The sequence below is a fragment of the Euprymna scolopes genome, unplaced genomic scaffold (genome assembly GCF_053919585.1).
Source record: "Euprymna scolopes isolate OS-2025 unplaced genomic scaffold, ASM5391958v1 sca5, whole genome shotgun sequence".
Lineage (NCBI taxonomy): Eukaryota > Metazoa > Mollusca > Cephalopoda > Sepiida > Sepiolidae > Euprymna > Euprymna scolopes.
Window position 1 is genome coordinate 511267 of NW_027633546.1, and position 26663 is coordinate 537929.

Genomic DNA, 26663 nt, shown 5'->3' on the forward strand with positions numbered 1-26663 from the left:
TTTGGCGGTCGGCGGTATTTTTATTAACAATTAAAATGTCTAATAGAAAAAGTACCTAACGTTTTAAATATGACAAACCATTTCAAAGACAGTTACAGAAAAATAAATAAAATTTAAAAAAAAACCGTTAGAGAAATTTGGCGGTCGGCGGTATTTTTATTAACAATTAAAATGTCTAATAGAAAAAGTACCTAACGTTTGGAATATGACAAAACATTTCAAAGACAGTTACAGAAAAATAAATAAAATTAAAAAAAAAAAAGCCGTTAGAGAAATTTGGCGGTCGGCGGTATTTTTTTTATTAAAAATTAAAATATCTATTAGAAAAACTAACGTTTGGAATATTCTATCCAAGAAAACACGGTCTATAAACTGCACAATTGTCACGCTAATTCTACAGTTTACGGACCGGCCTTAAATAATAACATTATATGCGTGCTTTCATCTAACAAATTATAAAAAAACGTTAATTTCTATTTAAATTGAAATATTCTAGCCAAGAAAAACACGGTCTATAAACTGCACAAGTGAATCTCACATGTGATTATTTTTTTTATTACCAACAATATAATTATGATTTTTTTGTTATTTCAATAAATAAAAATAAAAAAGCGATGTGAATATTTGAAATTAAATAAAACTGAAATAAAATTATAAATGAAAAAAAAAGGTGTGGTCATACTAAGAAATCTCATTTGATTAATTCTATAGTTTACGGACCGGCCTGAAATAATAATATGTGTGTAATATGTGTATCTAAACTGCACAAGTGTCACGCTTTCTAACAGTATAAAAATTAAATATAAAAAGACGTTAAACTTGAAAATACTGTAAACTACACAAGTGTCGAAATTTGAAAAGAAATTCGACGTGTTTGTGAACTGTGCTCATACTAACAACGTTCATTTGAACACTTGTGCAGTTTACACATCTGAAATAAATGCGTCGTCTACTTTTGGATTTTGAAACGATGAAAATGTGTTGTTACCTTAAATTTGTTTGACATCAGAGAAGCAAACAGAAATATAGCAGCGGCAGGGCGTCGGGTTAGCTGGGTCTCCTGGCCGGTCATCTATTATTCTGGAAACTCTTCTCGCTGCCACGGTCAAACTGAATTTCGAGCCCGTTTTAGGGCTCTTTTATATTTCATTATCGGCGTGAAAACCGTTAACTTTTTCCGGGAAAAATCGAAGTTCGTAGTCGACGTTACAACCTTTTTACCTTTTATGGAGTTTGTGTTACGTAGCTGCCTTTTCATTGGTTGATTTAAACTTGTTTGGTTTGAAGTGGGATGTGGACACACGCACACACACACACACACACACACACACACACACACACACACACACACACACACACACACACACACACACAAGTTTATAGAGACCGAGAGGGCGAGAGAGAGAGGGAGGGAGAAAGAGAGAGAGAGAGAAAGAGAGAGAGGGGGGGTTAGCACCCGAAACTTTAAAAAGTGATAAAAATATTAAAAAAACATTGTATTTTATACATCTATCTATCTATCTCTCTCCCTCTCTCTCTCTCTCTCCCTCTCTCTCTCTCTCTCTCTCTCTCTCTCTCTCTATATATATATATATATATATATATATATATATATATATATATATATATATATATATATATATTTATATACATATATGTAGAATTTTCGGCCGAAATTTAAAAAATTAAAACAACAAAAACATTCATATATTTCACAATAATTTCATATAAAGATGAATATCTATATTAAAAGAATTATTATTGTAATAATTAAGAAAATCTAGCAAACGTTGGTGCTTATATAGATCGGCCCCCATGGCCGTAAACATTGGTTCACACCAGTCCCTCTCGCTGAAGTCAACTGCAAATAAAGACATTATTTTTTATGCTTATTTGAGGAGTGACAGCTCGTAAAATAACAAGAGAAGAATTTATCTCCCATAGCAAAACATAACATTGGTTAACTGCCCTAAAAATTTTGAATGACCTCGAATGGCCTTAAACTTATGTGTGCTCATGTAAGATATTACTTGCTTGAAATGGAAATGAATTGTATAGCATGTACAGTTTACTACGAAGTTCTGTTTCAGCATTAAATAACTGCAAAAAACAGTTGAAGTAAGAGTCAAAGCCAAACCATCTTCAAAATAACTTTCAACTTTCAGAATTTAAAAGTAATTTTTAAGTCTTTAAACTGTTGAATAGAAATTAATTTGTTGAGGGAACAGAAGACAAAATAGTGAACAGCTGTTGCGATAACGCAAACTGATTTGCAATGCTTATTAAAATAGGAGGCTGGAAATCTGGGAATGATGGTTAGTTGCCTCCCTACGAGGGCAGAGTTTGACACAGGATCGATTTTAATGTGAGAAAATCCAGCTCTCCGTCTATTTGTTTTATTTAAATATTTTATTTCTCGATGGGGGGGGGGATAAGTCTAGGAATGGTGGTGTTATCGAAGGAGGGGAAAAATCTGGACACTGCCACGGAAAACAAAATATTATGACAAAAAATAAATTTGACGGAGGACGAATTTTTCTCAAGATTTAAAATGTGAAACTTCATTCGATGGTCCATAAATTTTACGTTTTGTTTGTTTTGATTTTTTTTTTTTTTTGCTTCGTGAAATGAAAATCCTCGGAAACTGCAGTGAATACGATTCTAATGTTTACGTTACGCAGTCTTGCTATCGTATAGAAAAGTCGGTACTTAGTAGCATACAGGGTAATTTTTAAAGGTGGAGACCAGAGAAGAAGGCGAAAAAATAATAAAATAGTTTTATATTATTTTTATTAATTATTAATAAATGAAATGAATCATTTCTATTTAAAATCCATTACGTATTATGCATGCAAAATTTAAAAAAAATGCTTCAAATGCATGTGAAGAAGCTAAAGCAAAACTAAATGAATTTGACCTGATGTCGAGTTTATCTAAAAGCGACACCCGATTTTTCACTTGAAATTATTCCTCGTTCAATATATAGTTATATTCAGTTATCATATAATATTTATTAATAATAATATTAATTAATATTTAACAAAAACAACATGATATCATTTTGAATGACTATGCAGAATTTTTATCGCATTTTTTTTTACTGCGATCTTTAAACATTATCGTGTACTTTCACCTAACAATTTAAAAAAACATAGCATAAAAACTGAATCTAATGTGAAACTCTACTAAAATATAGCACGTACCGAAAAGTCGTTTTTATTTGTGTTCAAACTCGGGAATCTTTTTATTTGTTTTCAGACTCGGGAATCTTTTTATTTGTGTTCTGACTCGGGAATCTTTTCATTTGTGTTCTGACGTGGTAATCTTTTTATTTGTGTTCTGACTCGGGAATCTCATAATTTGTGTTCACACTCGGGAATCTTTTTATTTGTGTTCACCCTCGGGAATCTTTTTATTTGTGTTCCGACTCGGGAATCTTTTTATTTGTGTTCCAACTCGGGAATCTTTTTATATTATATTTGATACGGGAATCTTTTTATCTTTGTTCTTATTCGGGAATCTTTTTTATTTGTGTTCTTACTCGGGAATCTTTTTATTATTGTTGTGAATCGGGGATGTTTTCATTCATATTTGAGGCGGAAATTTTTGTTATTCGTGTTTTTTTTTTCACGAATCTTATATTCATGATCTGACTCTGGAATCTATTTTTCATATACAAATTCAGGAACCTTTTTATGCATGGTTTTACCCTGTAATCATTTTATTCGTGTTCTGATACAGAAATTTTTTTATGTTTTCAACTTGATAGCTTTTTTATTCGTGTTCTGATTAAGGATTTTTTTTTTATTCGTGTTCAAACTCGGAAATCTTTTTATTCGTTTTCCAACTCGGGAAACTTGTGCTTCATTTTGAAAATGGGTTGATATGCCATAAAACCATGAAAAGTAAATGGCCGGATTGCACCTGACATTAAATGTGTCTAACTTGACTTTCCACTCAAATAGATATTCGCCATTTTGATCCCGTTCAGATATATACATGAAGAATACTCTTATTAACGTGCTAGTGCGAAGATCTGAGTGGCGACAAATTGTCGGGTGTCAGCGTTCTTGTTACTATTAACGTACTAGTGCAAAGATCTGAGTTAAATGAAATAGATTAAAAATGGCTCGGCAAAGTTGTATCTGAACTTTTTATTCTATGAAACTTAAGATTAATAAAACGAAATAATCGAGACCCGTGGAAATGCCACGGCGAATATTTCGAATTCAATAAAACAAAACGGAAGAATAGTCAACAAATAGGAAATTTAATAAAACATAAAAACTGAATCTAATGTGAAACTATCTAAAATAAAGCCCGTACCGAATCATCTTTCTTATTCGTGTTCTGACTCGGGAATCTTTATATCTGTTTTCCGGCTCCGGAATAGTTTTATTTGTGTTCAGACTCGGGAATCTAATAAGTTGTGTTCCGACTCGGGAATCTTTTTATTTGTGTTCACACTCAGGAATCTTTTTATTTGCGTTCCTACTCGGGAATCTTTTTATTTGTGTTCCGACTCGGGAATCTTTTTATTTGTTTTCCGACTCGGGAACCTTTTAATTTATGTTCAGACTCGGGAATCTTTTTATTTGTGATCTGACTCGGGAATCTTTTTATTTGTGTTCCGACTCGGGAATCTTTTATTTGTGTTCCGAATCGGGAATATTTTTATTTGTGTCCAACTCGGGAAATTTTTTTATTGTGTCCCGACTCGGGAATCTTTTTATTTGTGTCCCGACTCGGGAATCTTTTTATTTGTGTCCCGACTCGGGAATCTTTTTATTTGTGTTCCGACTCGGGAATCTTTTTATTTGTGTCCTGACTCGGGAATCTTTTTATTTGTGTTCACACTCAGGAATCTTATTATTTTGTTCCAACCCAGGAATCATTTTATTTGTGTTCTTACACGGGAATTTTTTGATTTGTGATCACACTCGGGAATCGTTTTATTTGTGTTCCGACTCGGTAATTTTTTTAATTTGTGTTCAGACTCGGGAATCTTTTTATTTGTGTTCTGACTTGGTAATCTTTTTATTTGTGTTCCGACTCGGGAATCCTTTCATTTGTGTTCACACTCTGGAATCTGTTTATTTTTGTTCTGAGTCGGGAATCTTTTTGTTTATATTCCGACTCGGGAATCTTTTTATTTGTGTTACGACTCGGTAATTTTTTTTATTTGTGTTCTGACTCGGGAATCTTTTTATTTGTGTCCCGACTCGGGAATCTTTTTATTTGTGTCCCGACTCGGGAATCTTTTTATTTGTGTCCCGACTCGGGAATCTTTTTATTTGTGTCCTGACTCGGGAATCTTTTTATTTGTGTTCACACTCAGGAATCTTATTATTTTGTTCCAACCCAGGAATCGTTTTATTTGTGTTCTTACACGGGAATTTTTTGATTTGTGATCACACTCGGGAACCGTTTTATTTGTATTCCGACTCGGTAATTTTTTTAATTTGTGTTCAGACTCGGGAATCTTTTTATTTGTGTGCCGACTCGGGGATCTTTTTATTTGTTTTCTGACTCGGGAATCTTTTTATTTGTGTTCTGACTCGGGAATCTCATAATTTGTTTTCACACTCGGGAATCTTTTCATTTGTGTTTACACTCGAGAATCTTTGTATTTGTGCTCCGATTCGGGAATCTTTTTATTTTTGATCTGCCTCGCGAATCTTTTTATTTGATACGGGAATCTTTTTATCTTTGTTCTGATTCGTGAATCTTTTTATTCTATTTCTGAGTCGGGAATCTTTTTATTATTGTTGTGAATCGGGGATGTTTTCATTCATATTTGAGACGGAAATTTTTGTTATTCGTGTTCTGATTCATGAATCTTATATTCATGTTCTGACTCTGGAATCTATTTTTCATATACAAATTCAAGAACCTTTTTATGAATGGTTTTACCCTGTAATCATTTTATTCGTGTTCTGATACAGAAATGTTATTATGTTTTCAACTTGATATCTTTTTTATTCGTGTTCTGATTAAGGAATTTTTTTTATTCGTGTTCAAACTCGGGAAACTTGTGCTTCATTTTGAAACACAAAAATGGGGTGATATGCCATAAAACAATGCAAAGTAAATGGCCGGATTGCACCTGTCATTAAATAACTCGAAAAATGTTAATAAAAACTTTAGCACGACTGTATGTATTTAAAGTTGTGTAAAGTTTTTACATTTAATAGATTAAATCAACTGTTATAATTTATATAAATTGTTCTCGTGTCTAACTTGACTTTCCACTCAAATTGAGATTCGCCATTTTGATCCCGTTCAGATATATACATGAAGAATAATTTTATTAACGGACTAGTGCGAAGATCAGAGTGGCGACAAATTGTCGGGTGTCGGCGTTCTTGTTTCTTTGGAGAAGGTCAGCCTTCACAAGTTTGGTTTGGAATGGATTTCTGTTTTCAACAGAAATGGAAGCCAGTAAGAATAACAATACTAAGAACAACAATTATTATCATCAAGGGTGAAAGGCGCTTTTAGTGTACGAGCACAAAGGAATCATAATTATTGGCTTCTCCATTTCATTTTCAACAGACAGACTGTTCCGCTGTATTACAGTTCTTAAGTGTGACTAGACTAAAACTTATCATAGCCAGTTATCCAATTTACAACCAGCTAATGGACAGCCGACACATTTATTGAGACATGCGATAAGCACTAATTGTCCACAGACGAACTGTTCCACTGTATCACAGTTCTGAAGTGTGACTAGACTAAATTAATCAGAGCCAGTTATCGAATTGATAACCAGCTAATCGACAGTTAACACTTTTACTGAGTCATGCTATTATCTCTAATTGTCCACAGACGGACTGTTCCGCTGTATAACGGTTTTTAAGTTTGACTAGACTAAAACTTGTCAGAGCGTATCATCGAATTTACAATCAGGTAATTAAATCTAACACTTTTACTGAGTCATGCTATTATCGCTAATTTTCCACAGACGGACTGTTTCGCTGTATCACAGCTTTTAAGTGTGACTAGACTAAAACCTATCAGAGCCAGTCATTGAATTTACAACCAGCTAATTCGACAGTCGAAACTCTTAGGGAGTGTTCCGCTGTATCACACTTCTTATGTGTGACTAGACTAAACTTATCACAGCCAGTTATCGAATTTACAACCAGCTAATCGACATCGATATAAACGTTAATGCCCCCATTCTACTTGCTTTAAAACAATGATAATACTGTGTAACTGCAGTAAAATGACATAGCTTTTGATTATTGTTTGGAAACGATTAAATATATTTATACCGTTTATAACCTTTAAAAATATATATTTGTTATAAGCTCGCTGAAATAAAAAACTACAAAATATGTTTAACTTTAACGACGTCGGTTGAAGTAATTCTTTTTAATTCGTGGTTGAGCGGCGAAAAGTCTATTTCAACGGACAACTTGAATCTTTCACGTGCCGACAAGTTGTTCACTGTCTTGTCACCGAGCAGGAAGAAGAAAGAAAGAATCGATTGAAGAGAGAAAGAGAGGAGGTGGGGAAAGGAAAGGGAGGAAGAGTCGAATCCTCTGCACGTGCCAGGGTGCGGGGTCGAACGGAAGTTAAATGAAATAGATTACAAATGGCTCGGCAAAGTTGTATCTGAACTTTTTATTCTATGAAACCTAAGACGAAATAATCGAGACCCGTGGAAATGCCACGGCGAATATTTCGAATTCAATAAAACAAAACGGAAGAATAGTCAACAAATAGGAAATTTAATAAAACATAAAAACTGAATCTAATGTGAAACTATCTAAAATAAAGCCCGTACCGAATCGTCTTTTTTATTCGTGTTCTGACTCGGGAATCTTTATATCTGTTTTCCGGCTCCGGAATAGTTTTATTTGTGTTAAGACTCGGGAATCTAATAAGTTGTGTTCCGACTCGGAATCTTTTTATTTGCGTTCCGACTCGGGAATCTTTTCATTTGTGTTCCGACTCGGGAATCTTTTCATTTGTGTTCCGACTCGGGAATCTTTTCATTTGTGTTCTGACTCGGTAACCTCGGGAAATTTGTGTTCTGACTCGGGAATCTTTTTATTTATGTTAAGACTCGGGGTTCTTTTTATTTGTGTTCACACTCGGGAATCTTTTTATTTGTGTTCCGACTCGGGAATCTTTTTATTTGTGTTCCGACTCGGGAATCTTTTTATTTGTGTTCCGACACGGGAATCTTTTTATTTGTGTTCACACTCGGGAATCTTTTCATTTGTGTTCACACTCGGGAATCTTTTTATTTGTGTTCCTACTCGGGAATCTTTTTATTTGTGTTCTGACTCGGGAATCTTTTTATTTGTGTTCCGACTCGGGAATCTTTTTATTTGTGTTCTGACTCGGGAATCTTTTTATTTGTGTTCTGACTCGGGAATCTTTTTATTTGTGTTCCGACTCAGGAATCTTTTTATTTGTGTCCAACTCGGGAACCTTTTTATTTGTGTTCAGACTCGGGAATCTTTTTATTTCTGTTATTACTCGGCACTCTTTTTATTTGTGTTCCGACTCAAGAATCTTTATATTTGTGTTCTGACTCGGGAATCTTTTTGTGTGTCTTTTGACTCGGGAATCTTTTTATTTGTGTTCCGACTCGGGAATCTTTTTATTCATATTTGAGTCGGGAATCATTTTTATTCTTTCACTGACTCGGGAATATTTTTATTATTGTTGTGAATCGGGGATGTTTTTATTCATATTTGAGTCGGAAATTTTTTATTCGTGTTCTGAAATCTTTTATTCATGTTCTTAGTCTGGAATCTATTTTTTCATATACAAATTCAGGAACTTTTTTATGCATGGTTTTACCTTGGAACCTTTTTATTCGTGTTCTGATTCGGGAATTTTCCTAATTCGTTGTTTTACCCTGGAATCATTTTATTCGTGTAAGACTTGGAAAACCTTTTATTCTTGTTCTGATTCAGGAATGTTTTTATTCGTGGTTTTAATCTGGAATCTTTATATTCATATCCTAATTAAGGAATGTTTTTATCCGTGTTTTTACCCTGGAGTCTTTTTTATTAATTTTCTAACTCGGGTATCTTTTTATTCATACACTGATTCAGGAATATTTTATTCATGTTTTTACTCGGGAATCATTTTATTTGTGTTCTGATACAGAAATCTTTTTATTTTTTCACCTTTATAGCCTTTTTATTCGTGTTCTGATTAAGGGATTTTTTTTAATTCGTGTTCAAACTCGGAAATCTTTTTATTTGTTCAGACTCGAGAATCTTGTACTCCATTTTGAAACACAAAAATGGGGTGATATGCCATAAAACAATGCAAAGTAAATGGCCGGATTGCACCTGACATTAAATAACTCGAAAAATGTTTATAAAAACTTTAGCACGACTTTATGTATTGAAAGTTGTGCAAAGTTTTTACATTTAATAGATTAAATCAACTGTTATAATTTATATAAATTGTTCTCGTGTCTAACTTGACTTTCCACTCAAATTGAGATTCGCCATTTTGATCCCGTTCAGATATATACATGAAGAATAATCTTATTAACGTACTAGTGCGAAGATCTGAGTGGCGACAAATTGTCGGGTGTCGGCGTTCTTGTTTCTTTGGAGAAGGTCAGCCTTTACAAGTTTGGTTTGGAATGGATTTCTGTTTTCAACAGAAATGGAAGCCAGTAAGAATAACAATACTAAGAACAACAATTATTATCATCAAGGGTGAAAGGCGCTTTTAGTGTACGAGCACAAAGGAATCATAATTATTGGCTTCTCCATTTCATTTTCAACAGACAGACTGTTCCGCTGTATTACAGTTCTTAAGTGTGACTAGACTAAAACTTATCATAGCCAGTTATCCAATTTACAACCAGCTAATGGACAGCCGACACATTTATTGAGACATGCGATAAGCACTAATTGTCCACAGACGAACTGTTCCACTGTATCACAGTTCTGAAGTGTGACTAGACTAAATTAATCAGAGCCAGTTATCGAATTGATAACCAGCTAATCGACAGTCGACACTTTTACTGAGTCATCCTATTATCGCTAATTGTTCACAGACGGACTGGTCCGCTCTATTACGGTTCTTAAGTGTTACTAGACTAACACTTGTCAGAATCAGTAATCAAATTGACAACCAGCTAATCGACATCTGGCACTTTTACTGAGTCATGCTATTATCACTAATCGTCCACAGACGGACTGTTCTGCTGAATCACAGTTCTTAAGTTTGAATAGACTAAAACTTGTCAGAGCGAGTCATCGAATTTACAACCAGGTAATTAAATCCAACACTTTTACTGAGTAAAGCTAGTATCACTAATTGTCCACAGACGGACTGTTTCGCTGTATCACAGTTCTTAAGTGTGACTAGACTAAATCCCACGGCGAATATTTCGCATTTAATAGAACAAAACGGAAGAATAGTCAACAAATAGGAAATGTAATAAAACATAAAAACTGAATCTAATGTGAAACTATCTAAAATATAGCCCCAACCGAATCGTCTTTTTTATTCGTGTTCTGACTCGGGAATCTTTTTAGTTGTGCTCCGGCTCGGGAATATATTTATTTCTGTTCACACTCGGGAATCTTTTAATTTCTGTTCTGACTCGGGAATCTTTTTATTTTTAGTTCACACTTGGGAATCTTTTTATTTGTGTTCACACTCGGGAATCGTACTGTTCCGCTGTATTATAGTTCTTAATTGTGACTAGACTAAAACTCATCATAGCCAGTTATCCAATTTACAACCAGCTAATTTATTGAGACATGCGATAAGAGCTAATTGTCCACAGACGAACTGTTTCGCTGTATCAAATTTCTGAATTGTGACTAAACTAAATTAATCAGAGCCAGTTATCGAATTGATAACCAGCTAATCGACAGTTAACACTTTTACTGAGTCATGCTATTATAACTAATTTTCCACAGACGGACTGTTCCGCTGTATCACAGGTCTTAAGTGTGACTAGACTAACACTTGTCAGAATCAGTAATCGAATTGACAACCAGCTAATCAACATCTGGCATTTCTTCTGAGTCATGCTATTATCGCTAATCGTCCACAGTCGGACTGTTTTGCTGTATAACAGTTCTTAAGTTTGAATAGACTAAAACTTGTCAGAGCGAGTCATCGAATTTACAATCAGGTAATTAAATCCAACACTTTTACTGAGTTAAGCTAGTATCGCTAATTGTCCACAGACGGACTGTTTCGCTGTATCACAGTTCTTAAGGTTGACTGGACTAAAACATATCAGAGCCAGTCATTGAATTTACAACCAGCTAATTCGACAGTCGAAAGTCTTACGGAGTGTTCCGCTGTGTCACACTTCTTTTGTGTGACTAGACTAAACTTATCACAGCCAGTTATCGAATTTACAACCAAGTAATCGACATCGATATAAACGTTAACGCCCCAATTCTACTTGGTTTAAAACAATGATAATACTGTGTAACTGCAGTAAAATGACAGAGCTTTTGATTATTGTTTGGAAATGATTAAATATATTTATATCGTTTATAACCTTTAAAAATATATATATTTGTTATTTGCTGAAATAAAAACTTAGAGATTAAAAAATATGTTTAACTTTAACGACGTCGGTTGAAGTAATTCTTTTTAATTCGTGGTCTAGCGGCGAAAAGTCTATTTCAACGGACAACTTAAATCTTTCACGTGCCGACAAGTTGTTCCCTGTTTTGTCACCGAGCAGGAAGAAGAAAGAAAGAATCGATAGAAGAGGGAAAGAGAGGAGGTGGGGAAAGGAAAGGGAGGAAGAGTCGAGTCCTCTGCACGAGCCAGGGTGCGGGGTCGAACGGAAGTTAAATGAAATAGATTACAAATGGCTCGGCAAAGTTGTATTTGAACTTTTTATTCTATGAAACCTAAGATTAATAAAACGAAATAATCGAGACCCGTGGAAATGCCACGGCGAATATTTCGAATTCAATAGAACAAAACGGAAGAATAGTCAACAAATAGGAAATTTAATAAAACATAAAAACTGAATCTAATGTGAAACTATCTAAAATAAAGCCCGTACCGAAAAGTCTTTTTTATTCGTGTTCTGACTCGGGAGTCTTTATATCTGTTTTCCGGCTCCGGAATAGTTTTATTTGTGTTAAGACTCGGGAATCTAATAAGTTGTGTTCCGACTCGAAATCTTTTTATTTGCGTTCTAAAATATAGCCCCTACCTTGACTCAGGAGTCTTTTTATTTGTTTTCCGGCTCCGGAACCTTGGAAGTTGTGTTCAGACTCGGGAATCTTTTTATTTGTGATGAGACTCGGGAATCTTTTTATGTGCGTTCTGACTCGGGAATCTTTATTTGTGTTCACACTCGGGAATCTTTTTTATTTGTGTTCTGACTCGGGAATCTTTTTATTTGTGTTCCACCTCGGGAATCTTTTTATTTAATATTTTAGGGTCGGGGATCATTTTTCCATATTAATTTAACGTAAAATGCGCACCCACATATTGGCTATCAAGCGCTCAATGAGACATGCCAACCCTAGCATCTTTTCAAGAGGGGAAGGGCAAAACATTACAAATACAATTTGCTTTTTTTGTGGGAGGGGTGAGGGAGACGGGAATTTAAAACATAAAATAACGATAAATCTAATTCATTTTTATGAGACAACCCTGTACTTTTATCTAACAATTTCATAAACAAAATGAGCCCCCACTTTGGGGAGGGGCATTACAATGACGAAAAATTTCATTTAATTGTTTTTGGAATTCATTTTTTTATGGGTTCTGCCTACTTGGCAAGTTGTTTTTTTTTGCGATCGCACGGGCCTTTGCTGCTATTTTTATTGAAACGAAAGTTGTAATTATTTATTTTTAATTATTTTTTTTGGAGGGGGGGTCTTTCCAGTGCTCAATATCCGGAGAAGAGTTTATTCTCTTTGTACTCCTTCTGCCGAAATATCTGGTGGAGAGGGTATTACATACAACCTTTTTGGGGCGATGTTTTATTTTTGGGAATTGTTGTGGGGATATCCACGTTGCCCATGATGAAAGTGATTAGTATAGCAGGTGTGTTCCAAACGGAACTTCATGTCAACCCAGCCAACGCCGGGTACCCAGGCTAGTATTTTTTTTACGCAGTGGTCACCCCTTATCAAGGCCCGGAAGCAACTCAGGGATAAGGGTTATTGAAAGTACATTACGTTAGTGTGGAGATTTGATGAAGTGTTTACTTAAGGTGGCGGTTCATTAGGAATTTGTTAACGTTGGACTTGAAGACATCCAAGTTGTAGTTATGTGGGTAGCAGGCAGACGGAACAGAGTTCCACAGGCGTGCAGTTCTAAGAAAGAAGCTTTGTTCATGGAATTCACGTTTTGATTTAGGCACAGATAAAGAGTGGGGGGGGGAATTCTTCACAGTGGATTCAGCTAGACGGTATATATATAAGATTTTAAGAATTGATACAGAAAATTTATCGAAATTAAAAAAAAAAAATTTAAAAACCTATGAGTAATGTTTTACAAAATTTTTATTATTCAACAAGGAATACACATAAAACAAAAAAAAAATCTTATTCCATGCAAACAGTTAATAAAACATGTTAAAAACACTTTGAAAAAGAGGTAAAAACATATTTAATCTGAAAAGGAAACACTAGATGAGTGGATAGTCCTTAATCCGCTTCCATAACAAGTGCTCGTCTGAGCTCCAATCCTCGTCAATCTTTCACGAAAAACACCCGTCTAACTGAAACCACTGTCAGAAAAAAGTAAACGTTTTGGTTTCTATTCTCGGTGTTGGTGGACGAGAATTTTTCTTTTTACTTTTTAAATCATTACTATATCATTATTATTGGGTTTATTATGAATCGTTCCTTTATGCGTATTTAGCTGGTTAAAAAAGTTTTTAAGGGGTCAAAAATGAGTCAAAATTAAAAAACATCGTTATAAATTTTGTAAATTCATCTTAGTTTATTTTTAATTTTTAATTTTTTAACAGTTCATACGCATGTCAAGCGAATTTAAATATTTAGAAAAGCAGAACTATTATTAAATGTCCATCTACAGTGATTGCGTTACTAGAAATTACGATTTCGACTTTTCGTTAATGGACACTAAAGACACATTGAAAGTGAGACAGATAACACTCTTCCCTTCTTGGATGTTCTTGTTGAACGTTCAAGAGAGGTCTTTTTTCACTACCATTTACTGGCTTACTGTAAACATAGCAGGGAGACCTGACGTTACCTGGGATTGGATGAGGATCAATCAATGCTTCTTCGCCTATATTTTATTCTCACCGAAATAGGTAAAGTCGTCCATTTTCAATCTTCCCCGCAGTTACATAGTCCTCAATACATTTGAGTCTACATTGCACTGTAGAGAACCTAATGTTGATTTTATACAATTATATATATATATATATATATATATATATATATATATATATATATATGTGTGTGTGTGTGTGTGTATGTTCCAAAATTTTTCCCGATTCCGATACAATTACCGATTCCTTTCAAAATTTCCGATTCCGATCCGATTCCCGATTCCGATTCTTTAAAAATTTATACATATTTAATTAGAGATTAATTTATATGGGCTACTAACTCTCCATCCTAAATTCTTAAATACTTTTGTTTTTAGTGGGTTCACAGATATCGCTCAAAAGTAGAATTTCAATGTGGGTGGGGGGTATTTTTAAATGTAGATATAATTTCTGTTTCAATTTGAAAATTTTCTAAATGTTTTCTCTTTATCTATTTTATCCAGACTTTGATAAATTCATTGTGATATAATCATGTGTATATTAACGTTTGTGAAACCCCGAGAATGATACCATAAAAAAACAGCTGGTGTCAGACAAAGTGGCTCCAGGAAAATAAAATAAAACTCGCCCAGACGTTTGAATTTTTCTGTGAACTCCCTGGGAAGCGGCCTGTAATCATTTGGCAACTAGGTGCGAAAAAATACACGACCGTTTTAAACTGTTTGATATGGGGATGGACAAGTGACCTCTAAAACATTTGCTTAAAACAATAAAAAATGAAATGAAAGTTGAAATCGATTCCCCTACAAAAATACAAAACAAAATCAATTGCTTTTTTTCGCCATTCCTTGTCATATTTGCAAATGCCGAGTAAGGGAGCGGACAAAAACCTAACCGGACAAAATCCAACACTATTATATTCTACTTTTGATTTAATTAGCAATAATGTTTGATATTATTTTTATTGACAAAATATTTCTTTAAATTTAAACAATTTTTCAATACCTTGCAAATAAACTGCATTCTTCTAAAGGTTATCTAGCGAATTTTATTTTGTTTATTTTACACAGATAAAATATATTTAGATCTTTTAATGTTATCATGATCTATAGAGGTTAGTTTTACTAATAGTTTAAAAGGAATAAATATTTATCAACGGTATCAGCAATGAAAAATTATAAAGTATCGGTTTTGGAATCGGAACAAACAGGCACAAATTTTTCCGATTCCGATACCGATACCCCGAAAACTACCGATTTTTCCGATCCCCAATTCCGATTAATCGGTACAACACTAATATATATATATATATATATATATATATATATATATATATATATATATATATATATGATTAGTTTTTTTTTGAAAAAGAATTCCAGCAGAGTGCTCAATTAAAAGGAAAATCCAAAATGTAAGAGCGTATTTATATTTTGTGTACAGAAAGTTGTTAGTTGAAACAGATCATTGGTACCGTCGGTTTCAAGCCCGATAATAAGGCCCGTTTAAGGTATCCTTATCAAGCTCTCTTCATTTGGATGAAATATTAAGATATTGACTTTTTTACTGTTTGTAACACACAAAAATAATAAAGCAGTTAACAATTTCAAAGAATTTCTACAACAAAATAAATTAAAAAAAAAATCAATGACACAAAATCAAATAAAATTAAACTAAAGTTTTATTTTATTTAAACTCATTTATTCACGGAACCATCTTGTTTAAAATTAAAATTCCATCAAGCTTTGCATTTGTTGAAAACCGACTCCACTGGTTTTCCTTCCTTGCTTACAGTACGCGTGTGGATTGGCATTTTGAACGCCCTGCAACAAAGGGAAAATATCTACAATTATAAATCTGAAACAATGTTTTCATTACAAACGTGTAACTATACGAGATGTTTTCAATAAGTTTCTAGACTTTTTTCGTATGTGAACTTTTATTGATAGTGCATGCATTAAACTCTAGTCCCCTTCGAAGTAATCTCCCCCGGTTGCAACGAAGTTATTGTACCGTTCTAATAACGTCTGCACGGCTCAATGGAAGTCCTCTTGGGTGAGTATGTCAATCACCCTCCTCACAGCCACTTTCATCTCCTCAATTGTCTCATAATGACAGCCTTTAAAGTTTCCTTGAGCTTAGGGAATAACCAAAAGCCACACGGTTCAAGGTCTGGACTATAGGGAGGGTGAGAATCTGAATTGATCAACTCGGCCATCTTCCTGCTGTCATGGCAACGTCTTTCTTTCTTTCTGAACATCCTTCTGAGAAATTTCGCGCAAATCTTCCGCATCTTGAGTTTCCCGCAAATAATTGTGTGTACAGTTCCCACACTGATATCAAACTGTGCACTTATTGTCTCTACACGACGATCCTTATCCATGAAATTCTTTATTTGGTCAATCAACTGTAATCTTCTTTACTCTTCCATCTCCTCTCATCATCCATCGCAGACTCCCTGTCCTCTTTGACTCTCTTATGCCACTCAAAAACTGATGCTCGATTCATAAAAGATGGTCCAAAAGCAGTCTGAAGCATTCTGTACGTTTCTGTGGCATTTTTTTTTTACCAAGTTTAAATAAGAAATTTATTACATAACGTTCTTCGAAAGTGTCTTCATTTCCCACCTATCCTCACCTGAGCTGCCTTCTGTTGTATTGATCCATCCCGCTACTACCGTTTTTTTTTACACCTATCTCCACCCGGGCTTCCTATATAGATAAATAAACGACAAAAGTCTATATTCCAAAGTTCATGAGGGTGACCATCTTATAATTTATTTCTTTTTATTCAGAAGCTGTAACTACCGTATAAATCGAAATTCAAAATGGCGTAATGGAAACATAATATAAGGTATTGGTAGCTTCTCTTACAATTTTCGGATTTTAATCATGTAAAAACTTTATTTCCTTTTGATAGGTTGATTGTTGCTATTTTTCTGATGAGTTAAGGGCAAAATAGATTCATTGATTAATATAATAAGCTGATTGATTTTGCGCTATGAAACATACTTTCAAGTATTGTAAATGTCAACTGAATTAAAGGAATACATTATAAGATTCTCAACATCATGAACTTTGGAATATAGACTTTGGTTATTCATTCAATATATATATATATATATATATATATATATATATATATATATATATATGAATATATAAATATAAATATAAATAAATAAAACTGTACCCTGCCACGCGTTGCTCTGGCTAAATTTGGTGTAATGGAAAATTCTAATAAAAAGAGAAAATGCATGTTTCTTATATTCTTAGTACAGCAATCCACTCTAAAAAAAAAAGAAAAATATGAAAAAAATGGTACTCTTGCAGAATTGGATCCTGATCCTCAGGATTGCCGTCAATCATGGCTTGGGCTCGACCAACAATCAGTGGATAAAGCTAACGTTGAAACGCTAATTTTTTTTTTCTGTATACAAAAATGTGAGTTAGTAATTAATATTTGAGTGATGGGGGGGGGTTACTATACACAGATTCGAAAAAGTTGTCCAAAAACAAATGAAAGCAAAGGTAAGGTAAGTTACATTTCTACCTAACTGGATAGTTGTTTAGTGTTTTTATGTAAGGTAAAATGTTTAATCGGCTGGAAAAACAGAAATGGTTGCAAACTGTTGAATACGTTAAGTTTGGGAAATGAAGTTGAAAACTAAAAACTATACAATACAGTGTCAAAAACCCACCGAATACGTTACCATGACATAGGCTGACATAATCGGTGGGTTTGTGACAGTATTTTTTATAGTTTTTTAGTTTTAACTCACTTTCTCAAACTTACCATAATTAACAGTGTCCGCCACCATTTGTATCTTTCAAATACAACGATAAACAGTTTTTCGAGCTGACTAAACGTTACATTAAATGAAAAGGGTTTGTATTAACAGATACAAAGAAGTTGTCAAAAAATGAATATATAACAAATAAATGTTATCAAAGGCAAGAAAAGTAAATGTTCTACCTAACTGGATAAGATTGTAGTGTTTTTATGTAATGTATAATGTTTAATCAGTTCAAAAACATGCAGTGTTTATCGGTATATTTGAAAAATACAAATGGCGGCAGACTGTATCGAACATGTTAAGTTTGGGGAAATTTTGGGAAAATGAGTTTAAACTAAAAAACTATACAAAATACTGTTAGGAACTCACTCAGTATATGTTACTGTGATGTAGGCTGACATATAATCAGTGGTTTTAAATTTTGATCGATACAGGTAACAACTTTTAAGTCCCTTTTAGTGATTACCTGGTTTGAGGATATTATACAACTAAATTGCAAATCTGCCCCAAAAATCCGGTATTTACTTTAAGGCCCGTCTCATGTTCGATTGATTACATGCTCCTGGTTAGGACCCATAGCTGGAGGAAGCTTCACATGCCTCCGAACAGTATCTTAGTCCAAAATACACTGTAGCTTACATTGCTTTGTAGAGAACCTACACTTAATTTTATTTAAATAGGCTGTCATTATGAGAAAATTGAGATGAGAAAAGAGTCCGTGACGAGGGCCATTGACACGCTTTCACAAAAGGATTTCAATTGGGCATCCCAGGAGTTGTTTGAACGGCACAGCAAGTGCATTGCAGTCGTAGAAGTTTACTTCGAAGGAAACTCGGGATTCTTGTGTGTATTGTCGATCAACTACTTTATTTAATCACCTAAATTAATATACGAAAATATAATTTTATGCGTAAATGTTCAGTATTTACTTCAACGGTGCTCAATACATATGTAGAGCTAGGTAGTAAGTTATAAAAATTAAACTACACAGACTATTTCGCGTTTCATTCTCGTACGCCTGACGCAATCTCACGAGAATGAAATGCAGAATATTCTGTGTAGTTTAATTGCCATATATGTTTTTATAACTTACCATATGTATATATATGTATATATATATATATATATATATATACACACATATGTGTGTATATATATATATATATATATATATATATATATATATATATAAACTATTAAATCAACTTGTACATGGGCAAAGATAGTATCCATAATTATACCACACGACTACTTACTGCTTGTCCACTATGAAGTTTATTTCATCATCGGATGAAATTGCGGCGTCTATTTTGCTGGGAATACCACGGAAGTATTGATTTACTGGGTATTTATCCCTCTGATCGACGTCCTCATCTTTCGGATAGAATATGTAAAAATGGCCCTCCTGCAAAAATGCAAACAACAATATTTGTAAAATTATTAAACCGCCTACATCTCTACATTTCAATCTTGTTTAGCATTGTCGAGTATATATTGCTTACGTGTCGATATATTTCATCGTCTATAACAATTATAACAAACAGGGACAAATAACAGTCTCTTAGGGTTCACATCGGTCAATAAAGAAACATACCAGGACTGGTCCTGCCTTGATAGAGTTCACAGTAGACTTCGTAACCTCGTAGGAGATGTCCTTTTCTCTTCCTTGCAACCTCTATCTCACAGAAGAGATGTTGCGAGTTTGTCTCTGTTGTATCGTTATTGTCATGGAAAGTGTTCCACTGAGCTTCAATCTATGGTCCCCCCTCGCCAAACTTTCACAAGAAACACTCGTCTAGCTGTAAACACTATCAATAATTCCCCCCACTCTTTATCTGTGCCTAAACCTAAACGTAGATTCCATGAACAAAGCTTCTTTCTTAGAACTGCACGCCTGTGGAATTGTCTTCCGTTTTCCTGCTTTCCGGCTGACTACAATATGGTTGTCTTCAAGTCTAACGTAAATAAGTTCTTGATGAGCCGTTCCATATAAGTTATCAAATTTACCAAATTGTCATTACTAATGATTAGTATATTGTCCAATTTCTACTGTACACTCTTTAACCCTTATCCTTGAGTGGCCTCTTGGCCTTGATAATGTGGTGATGCCTGTGTAAAAAATACCTTATCCATCTGGGTTCATGTTCATTTGACGGATCCTCGGAAAATAAAGTTTTGTTGCTATTTTCAGCAGCTTTATTTTTGATGTTTCCCTCATTGGAAAGCTGTAACACTGCTCATTAGATTTTTACTATCGATGTTTTCCTCTACTCGGAGCCATTATGGTCTGAGGACCGTAATGGCTCCTTCTGCCTACCAACTAGGTCTGCTCTCTCTGACTCCCAATTCTTGACAAACTCATACGTGTATTTTTAAGTAATCTGATGACATCATTTTGTTTATGTTCGAACAAGTTAACATTTTTCTTTGTGCTAGTTATGAAACAGACAATTTTTGTGCAAGGGCTGGTTTTTAATAAAGACGCTGAAACCAGGCGTCGTGTTTTAAATAAACTTGAAAACGAGCCGAATGAAAAACTACAAAGCTTAGCCGAAGACTGTGAACGGCTTATTGAGTTGAAGCAGGACAGTCGTGACATAGAGGAAAACGGAGTATCGCACATTAAAATGATCCATCAGACGAAAAAATTAACTTAAAAAAATAACCAGAGGAAAAAAACAGGGAAAAGATCCACCTGGACAGTGTTGGAGGTTTGAAGATAAACATTGGTAAAATGAGTGTCCCTACAAATTTAAACAGTGTGACATATGCTACCAGAAATGACATGAGGCATCACATTGTAGGAAAAAATCTCTTAGAAAAAAGACATCCATTAAACTCACAAAATTGAATCTGAAGAACGAAATATCCAGAAATATGTTAAAATGTTTAAAAAGAAAGTAAGACTACAGCTTGATGGTAGGTCTGACATTTCCATTATTAATGTACGTACATGGAAGAAGCTTGGGAGACCTGATATGATTAGATCACATAAAACGGCGAGAAGCGTCAGTGGTGAAATATCATTTTCAAAGGAGAATTATTGACGAATATTTCTTTTCAGAATAAGATTAATGTACATACATGAAAGAAGTTTTTAACATAATAATTTTCCCTTTTAGCAATGGTTTCAACCATTTGTTTGATTAAAAATTCGATAATATGCGTAAACGCTTACTTTCTTAAGTGGTTTTGATCAGGACTGTATATATATATATATATATATATATATATATATATATATATATATATATGTATGTATATATATATGTATATATATATATATATATACTTTCTTAATCGATGTTTTCTCTTGACAATATATCGGTTGAAAGACGTCTCGAGGTTTATTTTAGTTTTTTTTATAATCACTATTTATAAATATATAAATTTACTCTTAAATCGTTTTTATTAACGCTTTCCCCTTTATTAATTATTTATTTCCCAGCTCGGTATGTCTCCGGATATCTTGTTCAAAGCTATTATTAATATATATATCTGTGTGTGTGTGTGTGTGTGTGTGTGTGTGCGTGCGTGCTTTTGTGTGTAACATTGTACAAACCTTGTAAAGAAAAATGCGTTCACCGCCATCATAATACTGAATTGCACATTCGGGGCTGTGGCTCTTTTCGTTCGAGGTAGCTTTTGGAGAAGTTTCAGACAAAGTGAATTGCCCTGCGGAATTTACCGTATACGCCCATACTTTTTCATCTGAATAATAATTATAAGAAGAATAATAATAAGAAGAACAAAAACAAGAAGAAGAAGAAGAAGAAAAGCAAATAAGTAAAACAACTGAAATATTAAGCAAAACCCTTTGAATGCGCAGACTATTACACATGGACAACATATGAACGTATGATCAATAAAACTTTTCTCTCATGCATGGAGAATTGTTATCATATTTGGGCTTGTGCATCTACTACTAGTCTCTCGCTCATGGACAGAATTCAAAAGAGAGTCGCCAACCTTATAGGTCCCGAACTGTTAGCTGGCTTCAGCTTTTGTCCCATCGACGAAATCTTGCATCCCTCTGCCTGTTTCACAAGTATTTTAATGGTGGATGCTCCGACGAATTACAAATTCTTGTAGCACCTCGTCGTAAATATCACCTAACAGACCCGGCAACAGCAAAATCCCACCCCTACACAGTAGAGATCCCCAGATGCCAGAAAATATTCTACTCTAATAGTTTCTTCTCCAAAAATGCAAGACTTTGGAATTTCCGTCCGGGTCCCTGTTTCCCTGACTGTACTATGCTGAAGTTCAATTGTAATGTAAACAGAGATCTTGCTGCTCAACTCCCTACATAGCATCCTTGCAATTTACGCCCCAGATAGTAGACCCCTACATCAAAGTGGCATTTGTTTTGTGTGAAAATGAAAAAAAAAGTATCAATAAATGTTTAGCTATATTTTCGTACCTCCATTTATAATTCAAACTCATTTCAATACGTACAAGCAATAAATATCAGACCACATTTTGATATACTATGTACTTTTTGATTTTAATTATAAACGTTACAAAACTTTCAGTGCGAACCGTATTTCGTATTTTATAAGATTCACACCTGGAAGATGTGATACTAATTAGAAATACATTTACCTTTAAATAAATAAGCTTTGCTGGTTTTCTTTGAATATACAGCGGCTTGTACCAAATCCGGACCACCGGGGAAAAGAGTTTGGACAGGCGTCTTTTTTCCATTTTGTCCGTCAATAACTTCTCCTTGGTCAACAAACACAAAATCTACTTCTTTTACTGAAAACAGAAAAATAATTAAAATCTTTTAAAATTAAGTACTTATGCAGAATAGATACCGTGCTGAAATAATAACGTTATTATTTAGAACCTCAATCTTAACATGGAGAGAGAAGGGTGTTTTGTAAGTATTCTGTACTTTAACCTTACAATTTCATAAAAAAAGATACAGTAAAACGTGGATTTTACTTGAAAATACTATTTTAAAAAATAGAACGATACTTTCTCTGCACTAACTCATAGGGGATTCTATTTGGGATCAGATTTGCAGGAATACTTTATAGGGAGTTGGGCACATTACACTTGAACTTTTGCATGTCAGTACAGTCACGGAAGTATGGGCCCGGGAGGTAATTCTAAAGTCTAGGAGTTTGAGGAAAGAAGCTGTTTGAGTAGAAAGCTTTGAAGCATCTCGAATTATTTACGTCATCAACAGTGAAAAGATGGTATTTTACTACTTCTCGGGCCATTAATGTCGTGGGAGCTCTACTATGTTGAGTTCGTCCGAGCCTTTTTTATTTTTTATTGAAGCACTTGTAAAACAGGCACGGGAATGCCACATTTCGGCGATGGGACAGTGATTGGAGTTAGGCCGACAGTGTGGAACCTATTAGATTGACGACTCTTTTCTGAACTTTATCTAAGAGCGACAGGCTACTGGTAGATGCACCAGCACAGATGTGACAACAATACTCCATGCATATGCGAATAGTTGCTTTGTAAAGATACAGGGTACTTTCAGGTGTGAGTAATCTCTTAGCACGGTAGAGAGAGTCCATGTGTAAATTCATATTGTTTGTGAATGTTAAGCCTAACAGCTTGAAGGAAGCACTTTAATTCTTTTGACGAGTGTAACTTTTCAGTAAACATATATATACTTAGTGCGAACTCAATTAACCCAAATTACCATGCGGGAGCGCAGGAATACTTGGTTTAGAACCTATCCTATTGGAGCGGCTGTTTTATTATATTAGTATAGTCGTAGTGGGCAATGAAAGGGGCCCTGCACATATCTCCGATGAGCATTCCCAAGGCCACAATCATGTGGATGAAGAGTTGGCAGATGGTCTACATTTTGCCTGTTTGGTACTTATGTACATCCAATTTATCCAGCACTACTCGCCCTCAAACTGAAACCATTAACTAAAATGACAGCTTAAACAAAAACTACAATCAAACGAGGCACAAATCCAAATAAAACTAAATCGCCTTTTTCCTTGATGTTCGCAGTCAGAAATATCCGTGGATTTATAACTAATTTAGATAATGTAGAAAATTATTTCTTAGCAAAGTCCCCGGATATCTTAGTTCTAAAAAAAATTAACTTACACTCGCCCGTCTAACCACTCTAAGATGCTTGATTATCTCCCACTCTGCCGTAAGGAATCAGGCAGAATTGCACGGACTTGGAGTCTATATTCGAAACACACTCTCCTTGATGAGAGAATCCAAACTAAAATCAAACAACCTGGCCTCAATGTGCCTTAGACTAAACTTGTAACAATAGCTACTTATATTTTCTTTACCCTTTATCTCGACCCAGGACTGTACCCTAAACAATTAAGTCTCCGACAGCATAGATGCAACACTTTTTTTTAGACATTGGTGCCCAAGTACCTGCATTTGGTGAGTTTAATATCATAGTAATTGGATTAGTTTCTCACACATAGCTTTTCCATATCCCATTCTAAGACAGTCACGTTCCCGACTCGTCTCCCAGATCGACAGGATCAGTAAGTCTCACTTATAGATTTATTTCTGACGACAGTTGCCGGGAATTATGTAACAAATGCTCATAGTCCACTCGAGAATTCCGTTCACATTGTGAGAATCACGCTAAACTTTCGAATCGGAGCTTAAGAGTTATACAAAAAATATGTAACACTTACTTCTCATGGCCGCATCGATGGTTTTGTATGACTGCTGGCAAAAACCAACTTCATCCCCACCTTTAGCATCATCGTCCGGAAGTACCTTATCATCTGTAACTCCACCATTATCTGGTAATGCATCATCTTTACCCCCATCAGCATCGGGGTTTACTGCATCATCATCATCTGTAACCCCACCATTATCTGGTAATGCATCATCTTTACCCCCATCATCATCAGGGTTAACTGCATCATCATCATCTGTAACTCCACCATTATCTGGTAATGCATCATCTTTACCCCCATCATCATCAGGGTTAACTGCATCATCATCATCTGTAACTCCACCATTATCTGGTAATGCATCATCTTTACCCCCATCATCATCAGGTTTAACTGCATCATCATCATATGTAACTCCACCATTATCTGGTAATGCATCATCATAATGTGTAACGGCATCATCATCTTTAGTTTCATCATCATTTTGAAATGCCCAATCCTCTGTAACTCCATAATCACCATCATCATATTCATATCCATAATCATCTGCAAGAAAATAAAACCCTTTAAAATAAAAATCACGATCGACAAAACAAAACATATAAAAACAAGGAAATCAAGCCACACTACAAAACCCCATTCTCATGAGTGAATTTCAAAATATTATATGGAAATAAACGCGGTCTATTCTTCAATATGTTATAGATAGATATATTATCAGTAAAATCGATATTCGCTTCTAACTAGCATATGATTTTTCACTAGTGGGATCTGTGGAAGTTCCACAGAGGACACTTTCATATGTAATATATTGATGTTAGCATTCTGTAGATGTTCAGTGTTAATGGAGACTCTCTGATATTATTTTAGCTTTTTTGTTAAAACTGTAATCTGAGCTAGCACGAAGGTCCGGCAAGTACGCTTAAATATGATATTTTAAATATTGCAGTTTTTCTATCTATTATTATAGAGTTAATGTTCTATCGATTTTCATATTTTATAAAATTTCGATTTCAAAAATAAAAAATACATATATTCATAGCATTTGGGTGCATTAGCTTGAATCGAAACCGAAATAAAAACTTATGATATATATATATATATATATATATATATATATATATATATATATATATATATATATATGTAACTTAAGCTCCTTCAGCCATAATCGAAACCGAAACTAAAGCTTATGAAGAATTCTTGATAAAATTATTAATAAAAAAATTACTGGAGTGCTATCAGTCATAATCGAAACTGAAACCAAAACTTATGAAGAATTCTTGGTAAAATTATTCATGACAAGAAATGGAAGTATATAACAATTAAACGACCCGGATGTAAGCGTGACACAGAAAGTAGCACAAACGCTGTCGTATTAATGTATATATATTATGTCTTCTTCAACTATATTTTTACAAAGCAAAATATAGTTCTATTTTGTTCTTTTTTAATAAAAAAATTGTACTATAGAATTAATCAATGGAAACGAATAAGGATCCCAGGGTACTTTTACACAGGTATACATTAGTCAATGTAATTAGAAGTACAAGCCATGTTTAGTTTCAGAACAGTTTCCGATGGTTCGTTGTCCTGAGATGTGACTGGTTTGCAGTAGACAGAACAGTTCCGATGGTTCGTTGTTCCACACTAATCCTTAGAGGTAACTGGTTTGCAGTAGACAGAACAGTTCCGATGGTTCGTTGTTCCACACTAATCCTTAGAGGTAACTGGTTTGCAGTAGACAGAACAGTTTCCGATGGTTCGTTCTTCCACACTAATCCTGAGAGGTGACTGGTTTTAACTAGACAGTTCCACAGAGAAAAAGATTCTTACCGTGTCGAGACGAAAAAAAAATATGCGAAATTGCTACAGAAAAGGTTTAATATTTATGGAGCAATTCTGATTTCTATTTGGTTGGTAGCAGAACGTGAATTAATTCGATTCGTCAGTTCCTAGCAGCATCGTCTATAAATAGAATCGCCCGACTGTGTAGGATCATACC

The 26663-nt window shown here is 34.4% G+C and overlaps 1 protein-coding gene across 1 annotated transcript; it reads right to left on the minus strand.

The window, feature by feature from the left end:
• Positions 1–15932: 15932 nt before the first annotated feature.
• On the minus strand, positions 15933–25274 carry LOC145274884 (uncharacterized). The gene is made up of 5 exons (XM_080127497.1): positions 24674–25274; positions 22629–22784; positions 21586–21734; positions 19280–19428; positions 15933–16050 (listed from the first exon to the last, which is right to left on the minus strand). Exons 1-5 carry the CDS (start codon positions 25257–25259, stop codon positions 15966–15968), a joined length of 1125 nt encoding a protein of 374 aa, XP_079983623.1. The 5' UTR covers positions 25260–25274; the 3' UTR covers positions 15933–15965.
• Positions 25275–26663: the final 1389 nt, after the last annotated feature.

Excerpts from the sequence above, each read along its gene's own strand:
- LOC145274884 (XM_080127497.1), bottom strand. The coding sequence starts at position 25,259 with ATGTTTTGTTTTGTCGATCGTGATTTTTATTTTAAAGGGTTTTATTTT. Across the intron at positions 22,785-24,673 it reads CATCGATGCGGCCATGAGAA|TAAAAGAAGTAGATTTTGTG; the intron begins GTAAGTGTTACA and ends TTCTGTTTTCAG. Across the intron at positions 19,429-21,585 it reads AACGCATTTTTCTTTACAAG|GAGGGCCATTTTTACATATT; the intron begins GTTTGTACAATG and ends GCATTTTTGCAG.